Below are 23627 nucleotides of genomic sequence, written 5' to 3' on the forward strand. Positions count from 1 at the left end.
ACTGGGTTGTAAATAAAAGATAATTAAGAGTATAGTACAGAAACCAGGAGAGAATGACAAATTAGTGGAACAGAATAGATCAGTCAGAAGTAAGTCCATGTATACATAAAGAATACAGTATAGAAAAACAAGGCATTTCAAATCGGTGGGGAAATGAATGAGATACCTGGTGAAAAATAAACTGTCTCCTTCAAAGCTCATACCAAAATCAGTTTCAAATGGATTACAAAGTTAAATAAAAAACCCATAAAGATGTTAGAAGAGGGGTGCCTGGGTGGCCCAGTGGGTTAAGGTTCTGCCTTCGGCTCAGGTCATGATCTCAGGGTCCTGGGATCGAGCCCCGCATTGAGCTCTGTGCTCAGCTGGGAGCGTGCTTCGCCGCCGTCCCGCCCCGCGCCTGTCTCTCGGCCAACTTGTGATCTCTTTCTCCGTTGTCAAATAAATAAGTTTTTTTTTAAAAAAAAGACGTTAGAAGAAAAGTGAGAATAATTATACAATATTGACATGAAAGGAGGACCTTTCTGCCAACAACAAAAACCATATACAGGTTTCTTACAAAAACAAATTAGCCTAGATATAAATTTGAAATATTTGGGTTTAAAAAGGTGAACTGCCATAAAAGACATACCATAGCCTTGGTTGGAGATTTTCTGTTATAAAGATGTCATTTCTCTTAAAATTAATCCGAAATCTGTGGCAAAGTCACAGAAGCTGGAGTTTTAAATTTACCACTGCAGGTTTTGTGAGATTAAGCTGGTGGACCTCATAATACTCTCCTGGACTCAGAAAATAAAAAGTTGGTTTGGTTATTTAAGACCTCTCTGCTTGGGGCGCCTGGGTGGCTCAGTGGGTTAAAGCCTCTCCCTTTCGCTCAGGTCATGATCCCAGGGTCCGGGGATCGAGCCCCGCATCGAGCTCTCTGCTTGGCAGGGAGCCTGCTTCCTCCTCTCTCTCTCTCTCTGCCTGCCTCTCTCCCTACTTGTGATCTCTGTCTGTCAAATAAATAAATAAAAATCTTTAAAAGACCTCTCTGCTCTAATACTCTATACTATAAATAGCTATTAAATTGTAATAGAAAAATAGTGCATTGTAAGTAGCTACTAAGCTTTAAGAAAAAAACTAGACTGTATTTCTGACTCTGCTCCGCTTGGTGTCACTCTTCATCCTAAAACAGAAACTTAAATTTTACTGCTCTGAGCTTCAGGTCCATTTAAGTACTAGTTGATCAGAGCGATGAACCAGGAAGGAACCTCAGCACCCATGTGGTCAAACCCTACGATTTCAGAACCAAGCGCCCTGAGTTCTGGTTCTGAGTGAGTTCCAGGCTCAAGGTCCTTCATCACATTGACAGAAGCAGGATTAGAATTCATGTTTCTCAACTCCTAGCTTTAGTTTCCTATCCCATTATAAAACTAAGCTCTTTAGATTGATTAGGTTTTTGCTGACAGCTTAAAAAACTTTCGTGTGCTAACCTCTGTGAGTTTACTGGTCACGCGGAGACCAGGGTGTGACCAGTCACTCTTCTCCACCACCTACTGGTTCTCCAGGAGCCTCAGGCTTCCTGCTCAGCTCTGTGTCTGGCACATAATGTAGGAGTCACTCAGTGAGTGACTACATAGTCAGATGGAACCCAAATATGACACGAATGGTATGTGTTAAAAACTTTCAGAAATGTTAGAAACCATTTATGTGATCTGTCCTCCCACGCTTTTAATTTTAATTGCAGAATCAAGATATCAAAACATAGTTTTAAGAACACTGAAGTTAGGGAGTTATTCATAGTATGGTAGTAGAATAATTTGTCTTATTTCTTTAAAAGGCTCTGGTCTTTGTGAGCTAAGGAATTAAATATTTTTTATGGAGTGAGAGGCTTGAGAAAAGACGGAGACTGCAGTGGTTTACAGAACTACCAAGCTAAAAGGGTAGGGATCACTGTTAATTAAAGGTCACTTTGTAAGGCAGTTACAGTAACTACGACATTAGAGTGTTACTTTGAACTGAGCTTTTCGGGATTGAAGCTGGAGAAAATCAAGCAAACTTTTAAATTTTATACTGTCTAACATGCCATATAAACTTGACTTCTGGTTTACACAGTTCACAAACGCTTTCTTTTGTAATCGAGACTTAAAGTATTTGGAGGCTCCTAGTTGCCATAGAAGTAAATCTTTCAGGGGCTCCTGGTGGCTCAGTTGGTTAAGCCTCTGAGTCTTGCTATTGGCTCAGGTCGTGATCTCGGGGTCCTGAGATGGAGCCCTGCATTGGGCTTTGTGCTGGGTATGGAGCCTGCTTGGGAGTCTCTCTCTCTTCCTCTGCCTCCCTCCTCCCCACCCCCCCCCCCAAAGAAAACACACACAAAGAAGGAACTCTTTCACTGACAGATTAACACTTGGGCCGTGGAAAGTGTGAGTATGCTTAGTTTTGTTTCCTGTGGCTGGTCAGGAGTAGGGGCCTATGGAGGTGACTGGAAAATAAACCGTGTGTGTGTGTGTTTAAGTGGGAATGAGAAGAATCTTCCAGTTTCCCTGTCTAGTGAGAGCCCCACTGAGGAGTATGAAGTGAGAGGTGGTGAGGAGTCGGTAGGTGCAAACAGGCCTGTGATAGATTTAAATCATTTGGTTCTATGTTCCCCCCAACGTAATTCACTTCTTTGGTAGAAAGTTTCTTTTTGTGGAATACTGTGCTCCTTTCAGGCTGGCAGACAGTGAAAGCACACAGCAGCCTTGCGTACCCAGGAGCCCTGCCTCACTGAGCTAGACTCGGGGCCCGTAGCTCTGACTGCTGGGTCTGTGACGTGGGCAGTAGTGGCTTCGGTTGTCTGGAGGAGACCGCTGCTGGCTGTATATAAGAAATCAGTTGCTGGGGGCGCCTGGGTGGCTCAGCGGGTTAGAGCCGCTGCCTTCAGCTCAGGTCATGATCCCAGGGTCCTGGGATCGAGCCCCGCATAGGGCTCTCTGCTTGGCTGGGAGCCTGCTTCCTCCTCTCTCTCTCTGCCTGCCTCTCTGCCTACTTGTGATCTCTATCTGTGAAATAAATAAATCTTAAAAAAAAAAAATCAGTTGCTGAAGAAAAGTTTTAGCTTTATTGATGTAATTTCTTAGGATCTTTTCAATTAAGGACCGAGTTTTCAGATTACTCCGAAGCGTGCTGAGTTGCTCACTGAACAGGGCGAACAAAGCAGTATCTTTAAATACTCGGTATTGTTTGTTCCGTTGGATACTCGTCTCATCCGAATCTTGATTTTATATTAGTGTATCACACACAGTTGTTCGGTGATTTTCTTCTAAACGCTTAATTTAGGTCAGTGCTGTGTTGGATTAGGGTGGTGAGGTATCAGAATCACGTGTGAGGGTTCTTTTAAAATTACATACTCTGTATTTCCCTGTGATATCTTCTTTAAACGTCTCTTTATTTTAGGGGAGATAGAGGGAGAACATGAGTCAGGGAGAAGCAGAGAATCTCAAGCATACTCCACACTGAATATGGAGGCTGGTGGGCTCGATCTCATGACCCATGAGCTCATGACCTGAACCGAAATCAAAAGTCAGTCGCTTAACCCACTGAGCCACCCAGGCACCCCTGTTTTTCCCTGTGATCTTGATACACACCTTTCTCTCAGCCGCCCCCACCAGCCTAGAGCCATTGATAGATTATCAAATCACAGGTTTTCAGACTTTTTTTTTTTTTTTTTTTAAAGCATAGAATCTCTTCCTTCAAAGTCTAGCATGCAAAACAGATAAATATTGTACGGGCTTCTCTGACTGAAGTTGGAGCCAGACCCCAGTGACTTGCCTGCTCTCATGCCCCCTACCTCTTGGCCAGGTCTCTGAAAAGCAAGGAACATGCTGTATTCGTGAATGAAAATGAAAACAAAAACAATAAACCTCTGTTTTCATATGAAATGATTTGGACAGTACCAAATGAGAGGCAAGATGCCATACTTTTTGTCGTGTTTCTCCGAGAAACTTCATTTATTCTGAAAACAGTTTAGTGTAGTTAAGGATAAACTAATTAAAATAAAGCATGTTTGTGGGGAGGTAGACTCCTCATTTAATTATTCCCAGTCCAGTGTGATTTCCTCTGGGCTCTGTGTATAGGATGGAATTTCTGTTCCACAGTTTCATGAGGTGATAGGAAGGAGGTAATTAACTTCGTTTCCATTTGGACAGTAGTCTGCCAGAAAATATAAAGATGGACAGGTCGTTGTCACACTTAAAGATTCCTTTGCTTGAAGACAGTATAAGCAAAACTGCAAAAAACAAGCAAAACACTGGACGGCATGTGTCCAGTGTAGCATCTGACTCTGTTTCTTCTGCTGCTGCTGTCTTTCTTTGGGCAGGTGGTGGAGAAAACGAACCCGACGGAGCCGGTGGGAGTGGTTTGTCGAGTGGACGGCGTCTACCAGGTGGTGGAATACAGTGAGATCTCCCTGGCGACGGCTCAGAGACGAGGCTCGGACGGACGCCTGCTCTTCAACGCGGGGAACATCGCCAACCATTTCTTCACCGTGCCGTTTCTGAGAGATGTTGTCAAGTATGCGCCAGACGGGGGCTGTTAAAATTTTTCTTGTACTGGTAATCAGGAACTGAGTCACTTGGGAAGTAGTAAGGCACCCCAAGTCCAGATTCTACAGAATTCATCTTCTCCCCTGAAGATTACCTTTACCAAATGGAAATTTTTCTCATGTTGTAGTTGTTTCTTGGGAGGATGCATTACGGGGGTAGATTTGGAGGACTCTGTCCTTCAGTGCTCTGCCTGCCGTCCAGAGCACTTCTCCGTTTACTTCCTCTTCTCCCTCCGACTGTGTTAGGTTCTGGTAAAGCGAAGAGTAAGAGATGAAGTACGGTCTGTCTCCCACAATGGGAAGCTTTAAAAAAAATGTTAATATCTGCCCTACATCTACTGGGTCAGAATTTCTGGTGGTAGATGCGTTGGTATTCTTGAGAAGCTGCCCACACAGTTTTAGCCGGTTCCCAGACTAGCATTTAGGAACTAGTGCATTTGAGGGTCAGGAAGAAAGAAGTTGAGCCCTGGATGGAAATTACCATGGCAGGATAAAAGAACAAAATAAGAGCTACTTTATTCTGGCAGTCTGTTCAATGAAGGGCATTCTATCTGTGTCTTCGTTTGATAGCTTTTAGACATTCACGATGACGGTCTCCTTTCAAAAAAAGTTACTTAGCCTGACTTTAGAATATTGACTCCGGTTCTGGAATATTTCCCTTCCACTGTGCTGTCTGTAGCCATGCTATTAATGCGTCCATAGAAACTTATTAATACTTACCTTTCCATTCCACACTTCAGGGGCTCTCAGTTGGGAAAGTTGGGGCAAAGAGAACATTTTCTGGAAGACGGGAATTATGGGAAAGACATTGGTGTGAGCTGTGTGATGTATATTCTTTAATGTGGAGATCATGATAGGAGTTTTTAAAAAAATATAAGGAGGCGAATTGGGAAATCTGTTCATCTGATGTTTAAATATGAACCGACACTTAACAGATGCACTTCGCTTTGAAAATCTTAGTACTGGTTGTCGATGCGTTTGTTCCTGGGTGTGGTTATCAGATTTTCTGGCATTTTAACTTTGGAAAGTGATTATGTCTCTTTTTTTTTTTTTCCTGCTTAGTATTTATGAACCTCAGTTGCAGCACCATGTGGCTCAAAAGAAGATTCCATATGTGGATTCCCAGGGGCAGTTAATTAAGCCAGACAAGCCAAACGGAATAAAGATGGAAAAATTTGTCTTTGACATCTTCCAGTTTGCAAAGTATGTTCCGAGTAGCACCCGTAAGGTTAGAGATAGGTCTTGAGATGTTGCTTTTCACTCTGTTCGGCAGGACACTGTTTTAGGAGACCCTGGGTCACATACAGTCAGGTATGGCGTTCTGATTGTGAGTGTCCTGTCTAGACTCATCATTCTCTAGTATGAAACCACCAGCCCAGGAGTGTGGTGTGAGTTCCCTGTGAGAAAGTTTTCTTTAGGTCAGTTAGTCCATTTTCTGAGTCCTGCAAAACTGAAATTTTGTTAAAATTGTCACTGCTTTTGGCTAAGAGACTAAAAAGGTTGAGCTAGAGAATTGGCCCAATTTGTATGTAGGATGCCTCCCTGACCTGTGTGTAAATGTTTCAGGGAACGTGGTTTTAGACTCTCTGTCAAAGATCGCGTTTGGTGTTGCGGTATGTGTCTCAGAGTTTGGCCAGTATGCAAAGGCACAAGACAGATGAGCTGTGTAACATTAATCTTGCCATATGCATTTCTCAATCATTCTTTTTTACCCCGCCCCCCAGAACAGATTCTAATGTAATTGGCATGAAGATTTCTGACCTTTCTGACTTAAGAGGAAGTGTTTTTTTTTTTTTTAAAGATTTTATTTATTTATTTGACAGACAGAGATCACCAGTAGGCAAAGAGGCAGGCAGAGAGAGAGGAAGGGAAACAGGCTCCCTGCTGAGCAGAGAGCCCGAGGTGGGGCTCGATCCCAGGACCCTGAGATCATGACCTGAGCTGAAGGCAGAGGCTTTAACCCACTGAGCCACCCAGGTGCCCCAAGAGGAAGTGTTTTATAGTTTGGGATGAAAATAATTTTTCATTTTGCATTGGAGAAGGGAATTCCAGCTTCACTTAGTGCAGGGACAAGCATTATTCCAGCATTCATCTGAGAGTGCGCCTGTGACTAGGGACCAGGGGCTTAGCCCCGTAGAGGGGTCAGAGCCCCCGTGCTTACAGTTTTCCCTCCTACTAGAGCGGTCTCTTGTGTGGTTCCACTCTAGGAAGTTTGTGGTGTATGAAGTGCTGCGAGAAGATGAGTTTTCCCCACTCAAGAATGCAGACAGTCAGAATGGGAAGGACAATCCTACCACGGCAAGGCATGCTTTGCTGTCCCTTCATCACTGCTGGGTGCTCAACGCAGGCGGCCACTTCATCGATGAAAATGGCTCTCGCCTCCCAGCCATTCCCCGGTAAGTCGGTGTCACTTCCTGGCCTTTTCTTCTCGGACCTTTCTCCTCTCTCTCTGACCTATTCCTAGATCTCTTTTAAAAAGCATAGTACTGATGTGGGCAGTCCTCGTGTGATATTCCGGCCGCCTGGTCCATTACAAAGAGAACGATCGCTTTCCTTCCTCTTAAAGAGGAATCCTTTGTTTTGGACACACGTCCACCACGCCGTGGACGAGTCTCACTGAGGAGTGGTCAGGAGGGAATCCTGCTGGTGTGCCGTGCGGTAAAGGCCATCAGGAGCACACTCTCCCAGGCGCCGCCACTCTGTTGGGTGTGCGGATCCCCCACTCCTGCCGCAGACCCGCTGTCCCCAGGCTGCGAAGGAGACACGGGCCCCTCGTCCTTCTTTCCGTGGTGCTTTCCTGGTTGTCGAGGGAGATGCTGGCAAGGGAGGGGAATGGCACTTATATTCCGGGTACTCACACTTTAGAAATGTTTTGGGATTTTTAAAACTTAAAAAAAGAAGGTATTTCTAGTTATTTAAATCTGAGATAAAGCATTTTTAAGCTCAGTCTTCTCTTTTATGAGAAAACCTTCGTTGGCACCTAGAATGGCCCCCTTCTAAATCATTTGGTGTTTATGTACTTCTGTCAAAAACGTTCTGGCCTATCATTTATACTTAAGGGTAGAACGGCAGGCTGCATGCACACAGGCGCTAGCATGCCTTGGTCTGGGTCAGGGACCTGGGCCTTGGAGCTCAGCGGCCCAGGACTGTGTTTTCCTGGAAGGAGCTGCGGTGAGCGGCCTCTGACAGAGCTGCTTCCGGGCTTGGTGTGCCCAGCAGCCCTGCTCCGTAGCATGTCATGTCCTCGTGCTTCATCGTTGGCCACTGAGTTTGTTTTTACCCTTCAGATTTCCTTTGCCAAGTTTATAATTTACCATAAATACATGCCTTTGCGGTCAAGTATATTTTGCAATTCCACTTCATTGTTATTGTTTGATTTGTTTTCCATTCCCATTAATGCTTATTTGTTCCTACATAGCAGTGCTACAAATGGAAAGTCAGAGACCATCACAGCTGATGTCAATCTCAAGTAAATATCCCAGCCTGCCTGCAGTGCATGGTGATGGGGCTGCGCTTCCCTCCGTACTAACTGGCATCATAGTTGAGCGCTCTGCCTCTCGGTGGTCTGGGGGTGGTGGATGGTCGCAGCTTTGGTGGGGGCGGACTGTGCTTCCTTGGTGGCAGGTGTCTGTCTGGATGACACTAACTCAGAGTCTCGGTGCATGCTGCAGTTGGGGAGCATGCTTTACTAAAGACCTGACCGTGGACGTTTGAGTCTGCAGGGACAGCTTGACGAGCCATAGGTAGGGTGTCAGGCAGCCTACAGGCCAGGGAGAACAAGTTTGGATCCCAGCAGAAGCTAGAGGACCATCACATTCGGAAGCCGCGTCGTCCTGGGTTGGATATATGCTCACAGTAGAAAGGCTGACTGCCTCTGACATGTCTGATGGCTCCTGATACGGAGGAAACGGTTCTCTTAATGTTTTCTCATCCTAACAGCTCCCTCTTGGTGTTAATTTTAGTCCGTCATTATCCTGCTCCCAAAGAAGGAAGCTTTTGTTGTCTGAGTGGCAGATAATTTTGAGCTGGAAGGAGCACCGTGTCTTGTCTCACCTCGGAGTTTGGAAAAACCATTATCCTTACAGCTAGAGAGACAGCTTGATGTTCTTGCTGCATTTTGAAAAGTCACTAGTTTAGTTTGAATTTTAAGTTTTGAAGATAATTCGGGAAATGTGTACAGGGCAAAGGATCTGGAGATGGGAGTTATCTTAGAAGTGAAGTAGCAGGGCTGTGGTTTCCCCCCGGCCTGTGCCACCCACTTTTGCCCCATGGAGAAAGAAGCTTGTGGGTAGCAATGTTTCCCTGGTGTGGCCCTGTCTTACAGACAAGGAAGTGGACTTAGAGATGCGGGAGTTTCTTAGAGGAGCCGGAGGTGACTGTGGGCCTTCGTGCCATGAGAACTAGATGCACACTGCTTTGTTATTTTCTGCCCCTTCCATCATTTTTAATATATGGAGGCAAGTTGCTTTTAGAATTTGAGAAATGGATTTTTGACCCCAAATTTCCTTCTCACTAAACCATGCTTTTAACGTCAAAAGTGAAATAGTTTCTTAATTACGCAACTGAAATCAACATCCGGCTGTCTCAGGCAAGACACAAAGTGTTTCAGACGTTCTTGTTTCGCTTCTCTTATTTAGTCCGTACCTCTCGGTCCCCCTCATTCACTTTATTATAGCCATCTGTAGACTAATTAAACAAATCAAAGTTTGGCCCCAAATGAGATCACAGACTTAATTTCAGCAGCAACAGTTTCTATCTCTAAGTGATGCCCTCGGAAGTAAAAAAAGATTATTGAAAAATGAGAGATGACAATGAAGTACTTTGCATAAGAGGGGGAAAAACAGCTGGGAGATGATTCTCAAAGAGCGGAAGCAAGGATGCTGAGTTTTGACCAAGTGACATTATTTTTATTTTTTATCTCAGCACTTATGGACCAGTTAGTTACTGAAAGTCCGCTTGGCTGAAGAATTGGGGGATAATATGTTATTGGTTTAAATTGCGTATCTTCTGAGATTTTGCATTTGATGACAGTAGCTTCTGTCTTCCTTCTGGGCATCCAACTTTGTTTATTAAGAGTGACTTTCTTAGTTTCTTGCAGTATCTTTGTGGCACTTGAAGAGAAGTTATATTTTAGGTCAGCCTTGTGTTCCTTGGGTTCAGAACCACCTTCTGGTCCTGGCACAGCAGGTCTGTCAGGGATTCTGGTGCGACTGGACTGTCTAGATCTTACCAGTGGACTGGGTCCTTATTTTTCCCATTTGGTTTAATATGAGTCCAAGCTGCCCCAGAGAGTCTGGACCAGATTTCTTGAGCTCTTTTAGAATCTGACACATAGCTGTGTAGATGTGTGGCACATCTTTAATTTGTCTCTTCTTCAGGTTAGTCTGTTACCTGTCTACCCCCCATAGTCCATTTATTCATTCAGCCAACAGACGTTGGTAGGCCTGCGCACGGACCTGCTCGTGCTGCTGGTGTCTGGGTGCTGGAGTAGCTTACACAAGAGAAAGGAGTCCTTTCTGACAGCCTGCTGGGAGGTCTAGATGCATGAAAGCCAAGTAACATCAGGCAGTATCTGTTTATGTGTTAGTGTATGGTATAAATAACAATTTATTATGATTCAGGGGGCAGTGACTTGGCAGATATCTATTCAGTTTTGTTTTTTTTTTTTAATGAAGTAAATGAGAGCAGTCACTACAAAATACAACAGTGAAGGGAAGAAGGGGCCTTGTGCCAGATCTTGGAGGATGGCTGTAATTTGGATAGTCTCCTTTGACCATAGTTGCAAGTGACTTGGAATAATCCAAAGTGTGGCCAGCTGGTCTGTTTTGAGTGGAAAGTAGTGGGATAAGTAAGTGGGAGTAGGATATAGAGCACCTTGAATTCAAAGTACCTAGTTCTGTTCAGAGGAAGTTTGGGCATCTTTAAACTCAGAAGCCCTGTGATTTTATTGACTGCACCAAAGCCTCAGATACATATTTGGTAAAAACAAAGGAGAGCAATGGGTTGAGGCTGTAAGAGACTAATTGATTGTTTGTTTGTTTTAAGAGAGAGGGCGGAGCAGGAGGGGAGGGGCAGAGGGAGATGGAGACTCTTAAGCGGGATTCAACGTCCAGCCAGCATGGAGCCCAATTCGGGGCTCTGTCCCACGACCCCAACATCATGATCTGAGCTGAAATCAAGAGTTGGGCACTCAACTGACTAAGCCACCCAAGCTCCCTGAGACTAACTTTTGTGTGCTCTGTATCCTACCGGTGGAAAAAGGCTAGAGGTCTAGTGCCTTTATGCATATTAAAAATATTATTTATTGACTTTTGTATTAAAAACTTAGAGACTTTTAGAAACTCAGGATTGACTGGCCATGTATGTTAGAATGTGGCCTGGAGAGAGCAGATGGTGACTTTGGCCTTGCCTTTGCTTGGGTAGCATTCTGTCTTAGCTCTTTGAAAAGAGACTTTGGTGAAAGTAGCAGAGAAGCACTTTGAAACCTTGAATAAATCAGCTCAGCTAATCTAGGAGGTGTGGGATGTATAGAAAATATGTATCGGGAGATAACTGACCTTTAGAACAGGACTGTCAGTAGAACTTCCTGTGGGGAAGGAAGTAATCTACGGTTATGCTGTCTGATTTGGCAGTCGCTGAGCACTTGAAATGTGGTTTTAATGACTGAGGAACTGAATCTTAAAATTTTTGTTCATTTTAAAATTCCCAATTAATTTAAGTTTAAGTAACCACACGTGGCTAGTGGCCAGTGTATTTTGGCCAGTGCAGCTTTAGAACATTTGTCCATAGCAGTACTTACGCTCAAGGTTGCGGCTAGGATTGACGGGAAATAGGAAGGATTCACAGTACCTAGCAGTGGGCCTGAACTGTAGTTTATATTCCGTAAATAGTCCATCCCTTATCACATTAAATGTTGGAAATGATAAAAAATGAGATGCGCATTAGCAGATAAGTGTATCAATATAGGTGAAGTGCTTTGAAGACCTACTAGTAATTATTGGCGCTTGCCCCAAGTAGTGCCATCTGGACCATGACAAATTCACGTTTACTTAATCCGCAGGGAATTTGGTGACCATCAGGATAGAGGCTATTCTGTTTGTCTAACTGGGAGAATTTGATTATCTGCAAGCTTCTCAGAGGAAGGTGATGGTCTGTACTTTCATTCTGGCAATAACGTGAGAAGCAAAACCTTTAACATGCTTGTTTTTTTCTTAGCTTGAAGGATGCCAATGATGTACCAATTCAGTGTGAAATCTCCCCACTCATCTCCTATGCTGGAGAGGTAAGTTTGATTTGCTTTTTTCCCTCTTTTTTTTTAATGATAGGATCTGGAGACTGTTTCATATTTAAGTAGAGTTGCCCATTTCCCAGTCCTCTGCCCTGTGTTCATCCTGGGAATGAGCAAAGAAGTTCATTTGTTCTGAATTTTTCTCTTTGAGAATTCCTGTTATGGCTTTGCATCTGTCCCACAAGTGGGTTAGTTGCCACGAATAGAGTGTTTCGTAATTTAATCCATTTCACTGACACATCAAAATGCAATGGTCTTTCAAAAAAAGAAAAAAATCAGCCTTGTGTTTTACATAAATCAGCCACCTCTTTTTTTTTTTTTTTTTTTAACTGCAATACAGTTGACCCACAATGTTAATTTCAGGTGCACAACATAGTGACTCACCAAGTCTACACATTCTGTGCTAACCACGAGCGTAGCTACCATCTGTCACCGTACAACGCTATTACAGTGTTACTGACTGCACATATTCTCTGTGCTGTGCCCTTTGTCCCCATGACTTACTCATTCCATACCCAGAAGCCTCTGCCTGCCACGTTCTTTCACCCATTTTGCCCGTTCCCTTACCCCCCACCTCCCCGGCCACCATCAGATTGTTCTCTGTATTTGTGGGTTGTCTGACTTTTGAAAACGGGGTCATTTTTCCTCTCAAAGGGTTATTTTGTTCATATACTTGGTACTCTTACTTTTAAAATTGGGAGGTTTAGGGATTCCTACTCTTCTAATATGTAGTATTTTTTCTGGAGATCCTTGTCAGATTGCTTACTTTCAGCATCAGGGACAGCCGCATTGCTTAGAAAGTTAACTCTATTGGGTGATGGTGATCGGAAGAATGACTCACATCTTATTAACTTTAGAAATTGTAATCAGTAATTTTCCTTTCTCTGTTGTTTGTTTTGTGATTCTATAAATTGGCCATTAAGCCCAGTTCAAAAAGTATATGAAATAGATTCTTATTGACTTTCAGATTCTACATTTACACCCAACTTTTTGGCATCCGTGCTTTCTATCTTTATTCTGGTCACGAAGACCAGCCTTGTAGGACTAGTGCCCACTAATTTTCTAGCTATGTTTCGTTTCATTTCATTTGTTCTTTCAGGGAATAGAAAGCTACGTGGCAGATAAAGAATTCCATGCACCTTTAATCATTGATGAGAATGGAGTCCACGAGCTGGTGAAGAATGGTTTATGAACCAGAAACCAAGTTCACCACAGTAAGAATAACTTTTATTTTTGATAGACCAACTGTGACCCTCAGGACCTCTCCTGGAATACTCGTGTTTGAATAGCCACAGGGTTTCACCTTGCTTGTTGAACTCTTACAACTACTCCAGACTCCCCAAGATCCAGATGACCGAGCTTCAGAAGGCATCTTTATGATTCTCAACTGATTGAAGGTCTTATTTATATTTTTTAATTGTATGATTTTTTTTTTCCAAGCCAAGGAAAACATTGGCCATCCAGGAAATTTCCTACAGCTTGGGTATAGTCAAGGTGTTCAACATCACTGTACTTAGAGCTGGAAACATTTGTTTTTGAAGTTGTACATAGTAATAATATGTCCTTGTTTGTGTGTGTCGAAAGGTTTCTATGGTACTAAAAGTTTGTTTTATTTTATCCAAAATTAAATTTTTTTAAGAAAATAATTGGATGGTAAAATAAACGTTTCTTCTTGTCTCTGGAGTGTCATTTGTACCTTGAGGAAATTATTCCACTAGGAAATAAGAAACTTGGGAGAAACTTTGAGATAGTATAAGAAACCAAATTGGTGCGCCAGGGAGATGATGGCCCCACAGGTTTTGAACGAATCCCTATATTTGGATGTTAGCCTCCTATCACTTTATAACGGTGGCTCTGAACCAGAGATGATGTGCCCCTGCAAGAGGCATTTGGCAATGTCACAACCAAGATGGTGGGATGGTGGTTCTAACATGTAACGAGAGAGGCCAGGGATGATCCTAGACATCCTGTGGTGCAGAGGGCAGTCTCCCGTAGCGAAGAATTCTCTGGCCCACACTGTCAGTACTGTTAAGGTTGAGAAACCTTGTTTTTTATCATTCGTTTATTCTCTTACCCAAATATTTGGTGGCACTTAAGAATTCAGAAGAACAAAGTTCTGGCATTTCCCCAGGCAAGTTAATCACTCCCACTTCAGGTTTTCTTTGTTCATCTACAGGATGAAAACACAGAGTGGGGTGGGGGGGTTTCCTTAAAATACGTGCCATAGATCGTTGGTCATTAGTAAGGGTGCTCCCTGTCTAAATATAGAGTTTGCATGAAGATATTGAGTTTTATAAGTGCATTTTATGTAGCATTTAAGAGTTGACCAAAGCATAACATTTAATATCTGGATAAATGAAAAATTCTAAAAATTATGTCTAGAGAAGAAGTTAGTCAATTTTATCTTTCACTGACCAGTTGTCGCTAGATGGAATGTTATAGGTGGGTGTTTTCTTCTCTAAAAGTATAAATTATAAGGGTCACTTTTTAAAAAAGAGTATGATATTTGTACCTATCTAAATTTATTTTTTGTGCTAAGGTGTAGGTAGTGTGTCTAGCATATTTTCTCTTTTATTTCAATAACAGCCCAGTTTGCTGTTGTTGTCCATTCCGTTTCTCAAAAAGACTTGTGAGGTTTGAGTTCCCCATCAGAACAAACTCCGAATGGATTGTGAGGACAGAACCACAGGGTCGTAGCACCTGAACGGTACGATTCATCTCCTTTTCTCTGGACCTTCCTCTGCGGTTTCCCCAATCCCCATCTTTAAGCTCCTGCCGACACCAGGAAGGGGAGGCCGGGTGGCGTGGGGTGGGGCTTGTGTCTTTGCTGGAGAGGAGTGGCGGCCCAGGCACACTGGGTCCAGTGAGGGTGGACAGTCTGGGAGCCCGTGGCTGTGAAATTATGCGGTGGCAGCGTGATGCGCCTTCAGGAGTCCTTGTTAAATAACCGTTCTAATTCGGAAAGTACAGACTTGGGTAAAATAGTTATAAAAATATGAATTAGAATCCTTTGGCTGCAGGTGGTAGAGTTTATATGAGAGTTAGTAATCTCTTTGAGTCTGGTTGAAATCACCCTTTAAATGTGTCAGGAACCTGAGTTTCCCTCTTGCTTCTTGAAATTGATCAGTTTTGACATCTATAAAGGAATTATTAAGGACATTTACAGGAAGAAGAACAAAAAGAATTTTATTTTCCAGTTTCTAGTCCTACTGTCCCCTAAAGTTTGGGCTGTTATCGGCAACAGTGTGGGTTCATTGCTAACCCCAGCTTGCTATATGCAGTGTTTCCTCTTGATGATTCGTCATGGTGTGGTCAGATCTGTTATCCAGGTAAAACGAGGCAAGGAAAAATGCATAATCCAAGAGAGTGACTAAAACACACGTCATTCTGTTGGCTTGGAAGTCTGTTTTCCTACTGGCTGAGACTTGCTTTTGCACTTCATGGCCCTCTTGGGAGCCCCAGTTGAGGAAAGGCATGTTGGGAAGTGATGGGGTGAGTCAGCCAATGGGGGCTGAGTGCTGATCACGTGTGCGGCACTGCGGGCACGCATAGCCCTCTCTTCCACAACCTGCATTCTGGTTCAGGGGATAAAATGAACCCACTTAAACAAGGCAAAGATGATTTAGTACTAACATGTAAGGAATCAAGTTCAGGGGAAGTTAAACAAAGGCCATCATTATGAACTGGAGTTCGGTAAAGCAGAACTTCTCAACAAAGAACCCTGTCATTTTGAGAGTAGAGCTACTATGCCTTTCTCAAGTTAGGGTCAGAGGTTTATGTTCTAACAAAAAAAATGTGCCTTAATAATTCTAACATGTAATATGAAAAGCCATGTTTTGCTCAAATAATAATAAGTGCTCAAACAATTGAGCTCTGATCTACTGGATTTGGTTGCCTTGAAGTCAGATGTGTATTGTGACTTAGATACGGATTATTAAAGGCAGTCTGGTTGTTGTGGGGGAAGGGCTACTTAGCAGCACCGAAGCTGCCAGGTGTTGCCCAGGTTGTGGGGTCAACGAGCAGACCTGCAAATGTGATTTTCTGACCGTATCCCCCTGACTGGGTACACCAGTGTCACCGGCAACTTGTTAGAAATGCACATTTGCAGGATCCTTACATCACGCATTCGTGAGGGAGGCCTAGAAACTTGGGTTCGCATGAACCCTCCAGGTGATTCTGATGCACACCAAAGTTGGGGAACCACTGCTCTAAGACGGCCAACCAAAAGGTTCATGGATGTTACAAAAAAGAGAACATATATGAGAGGAAAACAGGCCAGTGTTCCTGAAGCCAGGAATAGGGTGAGCCGGAAACCAAGCAGGTATGTCTTATGTGAGCTTTTCTCCTCGAAATCCTGAGGCAGTGGTGCTGATGGCGGGGACAGTGAGGATAGAGCTAGCAAGACCTGACCAGCATGGCTGGCGTTGCTGCCACAGTGGGATCTGAACCCTTCGGAGTCTCCGGATCTCTTGGAGCGGTTAAAACAAACCAACACTCCAGCTCTGGACATGGTGATCTTCAGTCTGGTGAAAGCCGGAGGAGCTAATTTTATAAACACCAGATGATTCCAGAGCACAGGTAGGAGTGCGAATCATGACTTGGTTTAGAAAGCAGCAGTCAGGGATGAGGAGGAGAGGAGTTTGGATGTGTTCTGGCTTTGAAAAATCAGACAAGGGAGGCGAAGAGTGAAGAGCGTTTCACTTGAGAAGAAGAGCACACACGGGAAGGCGGCGGGGGCCTGGGCGCGCGCATTCTGGGGCTGAGTCCATTTTGTAAGGACCTCAGACTGCAGAAAGAACCACCCTAATTGGGCTCGTTCTAAATTGTGTCCCCTCCAATTCATAGCATTTCCTACAGCTAGAGTGAGGGCGGTGAAGGGGGAAAGAGAAAGTTAATGAATAATTTGGTTTAAGAATAGGAATTTCAGGTTGAATGAGAAGTAAAAAGGAAAATGATGTGGTAAGGTGATGGCATGATGGGGGGTTTTTCCTCTATATTTCATAAATTTTGGGATGATGCGTTCTTACTAATTTTATGATAAGTTGTATTTTTCGTAAAGGCTCAAAGGATAAATAAACCATGGTAGTCACATTAACCAGTGAGGCGCAGCTGCAAGAGAACTTGGAGGTGACATTGGCTGTGGTGAGGTCGGGGGGAGGGGAGGGGAGTACAGATGCACCTGCAGACAGTGGAATGTAGACAGAGCAGTGCTGGAGCAGGAGACGATGTCATCTTACATGCTGTTGTCTCTGACCTTGGCTGTTACTTGGAGTGTCCTCAGTTGTGACCGAGGATAATGTCTTACTTTGGAGGGATGTACAAAGCAAATACACTATGAATTCAAGGTAATGCGCTTTGAGAGAAAGCCTTTCTGCAGGAGGTTTAACAGGAGTTCTCTGGTGGAATATTTGAATTCAGGATTACGTTACACTCTCTTAAAGATGAGAGGCCTAAGAGGCTTGCCAAAAGTTCAGTGAGTCAGTGGTGACACCAAATATGTTTATATAGACAGTGTTTTCGAAGTTCTGAACCAAGTTAGAAGGACAACGTAAGAACAGAAAGTCTATTATTATAGTTCGGTGACTCACTGTTTCCACATGAGCTCTCGTTTCCATCTCAGTGATTCTTCTTCTCGGGAAGTGTTCCTTCTCAGATTTTCTTCGACGGGGCAAGTTTTGTTTGGTTCTACAAAATGATGTGTGGAACTCATAACGTACATATTTCACACTGCAAAACGTAGAGTAACATAGGGGATGTGTAGGACATAGAAATGAGGCTTGATAAATTTCCTTTTAAAGTTTAAAATTTCTCCTAATTCATATACTTCTAAAAGGTCTGTAATTCGACAAAGAGTAAATCTCATGAACATAACATAATGAGTACAAGTAGAGATAACTGCGGCCAGTATCTTAGGGCCCTTAACCGTGGGCCAGGTACTGCTTGAAGCACTTTATCTACATTGTCTCATTTAATCCTTACTACTTTCCTATGAGGTGTGAACGTCTATTTTCTAGTCTGTAAACTAGTGAAAAGCTGAGCTGGAAATCGAACCCAAAGTCTGAATCCAGAGACCTGTTCTTTTTCATTTTTTTACTTAAAATTTAAAATATATACAGTAGTAGAGAACATCATAATGACCCGTTCTAGCGGTTAACATTGGCTAAGCCTGTTTCATTTCATTCTCACCTCCAGTGCCCCCATGGAGTTCCTCTGTAGTCAGTTCTGTGTGTTGGATGTAATATTGCAGTACACATCGAACATAGAATCGTGTGTGTGTGTGTGTGTGTACAACTGAAAAACCTTAACGATCAATGATTCTTGAACATCACCTGCCCTGCACTGAATGTCACCCACCCCTACCCTACCCCATTCGTTCGTTGAACTCTAACCCTCAGTGGGCTGTTAGGAGGTGGGGTCTGTGGGAGGTCATGAAGGTGGAGTCCTCATAAATGGAATCAGTGTCTTTATAAAAGAGACCCCAGAGAGCTCCCTTATTGCTTCCCCCATTTGCGGACACGACAAGATGGCGACCGTCCACCTGTGAACCCGGAAGCTGACGTTCACCGGACACCAGATCTGCCGGTGCCATGATCTCGGACTTCCGGCCTCCAGGACTGGGAGAAATAAAGTTCTGCTTAGAAGTCACTCAGTCTGTGGTGTTTCTATTACAGCAGCCTGAATGGACTCAGAAGTCATCGAATAAGATCCAGCAAGTGTTCACATGTCCCCGAGTTCACGTAAATTTCTTTTTAATATTGAACCATTTGAATCAGATTTTAAACTCCATGTGTTGCCTTGACTGTTCTGTCCCTTAAATGTTTTTTAACCTGTGCAGGTCCGCCCGCTCTCTATATGTACTTACTTATTTCGAAAAACTGGTAATTCTTCCAGTCTTGTCTTACAGATTTTGGGTTTCATTTCCATGTTAGCAATTTCCTCTGTTTTCCATATTTCTTGAAGACTAGTTGTATCTGAGGCTTGATCAGATTCAGGCTCATTTTTTTCCCCATAAAAACACTTTATAGATGGTTCTATGTATTTCCTACTGAATCTGACTGGAAGTCTTGGTGAAATGAAGGTTTTTTTTTTTTTTTTTTTTTTTTTTTTAAGTATTTATTTATTTGAAAGGGGGGGGAGGGGCAGAGGGGGAAGCAGTCTCCCCGCTGAGCAGGGAGTCCAACATGGGGCTTGGTCCCAGGACCCTGAGATCATGACCCGAGCCAAAGGCAGTTGCTTAACTGACTGAGCCACTAAGGCGCCCCGATTGGCGTTCTTAATGTAGACCTGATCCAGCCATCATAAAGTCCCCACCAACCTTTCATCTGGTGTCTTAGCAACTCCTGAGGCTCGGTTCCAAGATGCATTATTTCATTAGGGTCTGAAAAATGAGATTTTCTTATCACTTTCTTTTGTATTTATTAGCAAGCATTCTTTATAAAGAAACATTTCCATCAATTGTTTGATTAGCTAGGGCAGCAGAAGCAGGATAAATGCTTGAATGTTTCCTTTTACCAGTTTCCAGAATAACGCGCTCTGCCCCGGCAGTCTTCAAAGGTGGCCAGTGAAGTCCTGCCTAATCCTGAATATTATTATGAACTCAGTGATTCTTCAAAGCTATGTTTGATGTGTTTCCATCCATTACAGACATTATTAGTTTTGGCCAGCGAACCCCTCCGATTTGGCTTCTGTGTCCTTCTGACATAACTCTAGTGTTCCTTTGTAGCTTCTTTGCCATCTGATGTGGCAAAATGTCTTAGGATCGACTTGAACATTTCCAGACCTACCCTAGACAAATTTTTTTTTGAATACCAGTTTAGATATTTTATAAAATATATTTATTAACTAATTTATTGTGGCACATTTACTTTTTTCACTTTATTTAGGGGAAATCCTTGCAATGAAAATTTAGATTTTTAAATCCAAACCTGTGTGATGAAGCCTGCACTCTAGGACCACAGGGCTGAGACCTCATTCTAGAAAGATCCAGTCATCTGAGATGAGAGTGTAAATAATGGCTGAAGTCAGGGGATGTGCCAGGAATCAGTTTCTGGGAACCATGGTATCCACACTCTTTTCTCCATGTTCCTAGAGTCTGTGACTTAACCTAGTGCAGGTTGAATGTGGGTAATTGCTACAGACTTCAAATGAGACTGCAAGCACCTTCAAGAGAGAGGTACTCAGTGGTGCCCAGCACTGGAAAGAAGTCCAGCTTGCCAAAGGAAGCCATTTCTCCAAGAAGCTTTGTTCCTTATAATAATGGTATTTAGATGCTATAATCTAGGCACTAGGAATATTTACTGCTAGAGGTTTTAGGCCTTTTTAGAGGACTGAACTTGAAAATACATCTTGTTTGTTTTGAAAAAGAAAAACATGATGCAAGTTTATACTGGTTAATTCCAATTTTTAAAAAATAAGATACTTCTTTGGTTTTATTATGACTCTTTTTGTCCTAAGCTGAAAATCTTGGTTCCTAACGATCAATGTAATTATTTATTTTTCAAGATTTTATTTATTTGAGAGAGGGGGGTTGTTAGGAGGAGAGGCAGAGGGAGAAGCAGACTCTCTGCTGAGCAGGGAGCCTGATGTGGGGCTCAATCCCAGGACCCTGAGATCATGACCTGAATCAAAGGCAGACACTTAACCTTTTGAACCACCTGGGTGTCTCTGTAATTATGTTTAGAATATTACTGTGATGGTTAATTTTGTGTGTCAACTTGGCTGGGCCATGGTGCCCTGGTATTTGGTCAAGCATTATTCTGGATGTTTCTGTGGGGGTCTTTTGGGTAAGTTTAACATTCAGATTGTTGGGTTTTGAATAAAGCAGATTAGCCTTCACTGTGTAGATGGGCCTTGTCCAATCAGTTGAAGACATTAGTAAAACAAAGACTGACTTCTCTTGGACAAGAAGGATTTCTTGTCTTAGCAGATGGCCTTTGGACTTGAATTGCAATATTTGCTCTTCCCTGGGTCTCCAGCCTGCTGGACTACACTACAGATTTTAGACTTAACCCGTCCTCACAATTACAGGAGTTAATTCCTTAAAGTAAATTTCTACATACCCACATCCTTTTGGTTCTGTTTCTCTGGAGTTTAAGGGAAACTTAGTGGAACTTCCATTTCTAATGAAGGATGGAATAAACGGAGACTAGATTTGCTGCTCCCATCTGGAACAGCTGATAAACCAGATAAAATAAATGAAACAGGGGTACTGAAGACATCTGACATCAGCCAATGAAGGTCTGTGATCCCCGGAGGACAGGGCACAAATGAAGTAAGCCCTGTGGTTGTCGTGAGTTGCTTCCTATAGAGAATTTTTAGGTCATACCGCAACACAGAGGAACCAGAAAATATTTGACCGTCTCCTTGAGTTGAGAGGATGGAGTTTGGGGAAGCCAAGGTGGCTAGAATTCATAGGGTATCATACTAGAGGAGAGAGGTGCTTGAAAAGGCTGGAGGTCTCCAAAAGCACCCCTTAGAATATTCAGTTGAGTATGAACTGCATATATGTGTGTAAAGAAACTATTTGATTCCACATATGAGTAAAATCATGTGACATTTGTCTTTTTCTGTCTGAATTGTTGAATGACTAAATAGTGCACCTAAAAATGGGATATTGTGTGTCAACTCTACTTCAATATAAAAATAGAAAATAAATGGTGAAAAAGAAAACACTTGAGGCTGAAGAAAGAACTGTCTGAAAAGACTGAATAGTGTCGGGAGTGGAAAGCCTCATAATTCCCAGGTGTTGGATTAGAGTACCAAGAAGGGACCCGCCTAGACTAAATGCAATTCCTGTCTGACCTAGCAAAGCTTAAAAACAAGACCTGAAAGGATCAAACTGTTTCTGTGTAATTTAATGGTGTCTGTATTATTATTAATTATTTTTATTGCTACATACTACACATTTATTTTCTTACAATTTCTAGGGATTAGTAATCCATGGAATGGCTTTGCTGGATGGTTGTGGCTCAAGTTCTCCTGAGGCTGCAAGAAGGCAGAAGATTCAGTGTTGTTCAGATGTAAATTGATCCGTAGATTCAACTTAATCCCAATCATTATCCATCCCAGCAGCCTTTTTTTTTTTTTTGCAGAAATGACCAAGAAGATTTTCTTTTTATAAGATTTCATTTATTTATTTGACAGAGAGAGAGATCACAAGTAGGCAGAGAGGCAGGCTGCTCCCTGCTGAGTAGAGAGCCTGATGTAGGACTCCATCCCAGAACCCTGAGATCATGACCTGAGCCGAAGGCAGAGACTTAACCCACTAAGCCACCCAGGCACCCTGAACAAGAAGGTTTTAAAGTATATATGGAAATATAAAGCCTCAACAACTTTGAAGAGGAAGAACAAAGGTGGAGAACGGATAACTGACTCTAAGACTTACTGTAAAGCTACAGTAATCAAGATGGTATGGTAATGATGACAAGGTAGACAAATAGTCTAGGACAAAATAAAGTCTAGAAATAGAGTCAGTCAGTTGATTTCCAATGAAGTGCTGAGGCATTTCAATGGAGAAAGAATAGTCTTTTTTTAACATCCTGGAAAAATTAGTATCTGTAAGTTAAAAAGGTGAGCTTTTATCTATTCTTCGTCCTATATATAAAAATCAACTCAAGATGGATTATAGACCTAAATATAACACCCAAAACTATGAAACTTCTAGAAGAAAACAGAAGAAAATCTTGTAATCTCTGGTTAGACCAAAATTCCTTAGCTATAGCATAGCTCCATGGAAGAAAAAGATAAAAATTTATTAAAACTAAGAACTTCTGTTCTTTGATAGGCAGAGAATGAAAACACAAACCATAGATCATTAGAGAAGGTTTGCAAATCACATATCTGGCAAGAACTTGTTCCCAGAATACATAAAGAACTCTCAAAACTAAAGAAAACAGCCTAATTTTAAAAATGATAAAAAGCTTGAGCAGATACTACACTAAGATACATTATTGATAGCAAATAAGCACATGGAAAGGTGCTGAGCATCATTAGTTATTAGGCAAGTGGGAATGAAAACCATAATGGGGTCCCATGACACATCTATTAGAATGAGAAGAACTGACCGTACCAACAGTTGGCAAGGATGTGGAACCCTTCTACGCTGCTGGTGCCAATATAAAATGGTGCCACCATGTTGGAAAATAGTTAAGTAGGTTCTTAAAAATTTACACATAAATTAAAAGAGAGAAGTCAGACCCAAAGAGTACACACTATAATGTTCCATTTACCTATGATGATCAAGAATTAGCAAAATGAGTGTGATGAAAAAGGTCAGAAGAGTATTATCTACGGAAGGGATATCTATTGAGTTAAGAGTACAAGGGAGCCTACTGAGTGCTGGAAATTTTGACAAGTGGTGGTTATAGATGGGCATATATTTGTAAGAATTCAAGCTGAACCCTTAAGATTTGTTCATTTCACTCTTTGGATTTATACATCAAGGAGAAAAGTAGGTATTTTATTCTCCTGTGTATTTTGAGGTTTTAAAATACATTAAAAAATAATCCACTGACCGAAGAGAAAGTTTAAATAACTTACCTGTGACTCCATAACTTAGTAGGTGGCACGGTAGGGATTAAAATCCCAACTCAATCTGACTCTAAAATCCGGACTTTTACTTACTATGCTCTGCTTCCTGGCCCTCCTCCTCCTGACCCCAACAGCATTCTGAAAGATGCCATATCTACCAGCTATAGCTTTCGAAGAGAAGAGGAATGACATAGCTGTGTGCTGTGTCTTCTGCTATCAAGATGGAGGAGGAATGGAAACAGCCGATCC

The 23627-nt window shown here is 42.5% G+C and overlaps 1 protein-coding gene across 5 annotated transcripts in view; it reads left to right on the plus strand.

Annotated features, from left to right (window-relative positions):
* UAP1 (UDP-N-acetylglucosamine pyrophosphorylase 1) overlaps window positions 1-13526 on the plus strand; it is a 35519-nt gene extending 21993 nt beyond the window's left edge. For 2 of the 5 annotated variants that reach the window (XM_045982883.1, XM_045982880.1), the window contains exons 6-11: window positions 4337-4530; window positions 5624-5764; window positions 6769-6957; window positions 7980-8030; window positions 11777-11843; window positions 12949-13526. In XM_045982883.1, the coding sequence (XP_045838839.1) occupies window positions 4337-4530; window positions 5624-5764; window positions 6769-6957; window positions 7980-8030; window positions 11777-11843; window positions 12949-13041 (735 nt within the window). In that variant the 3' untranslated portion in view covers window positions 13042-13526. The remainder of the gene's footprint in view (window positions 1-4336; window positions 4531-5623; window positions 5765-6768; window positions 6958-7979; window positions 8031-11776; window positions 11844-12948) is intronic. The other 3 variants (XM_045982884.1, XM_045982882.1, XM_045982881.1) reach the window with 2 other exon arrangements.
* The last annotated feature ends 10101 nt before the right edge of the window (window positions 13527-23627 follow it).

The sequence above is a fragment of the Meles meles genome, chromosome 17 (genome assembly GCF_922984935.1).
Source record: "Meles meles chromosome 17, mMelMel3.1 paternal haplotype, whole genome shotgun sequence".
In the NCBI taxonomy this organism is placed as follows: domain Eukaryota; kingdom Metazoa; phylum Chordata; class Mammalia; order Carnivora; family Mustelidae; genus Meles; species Meles meles.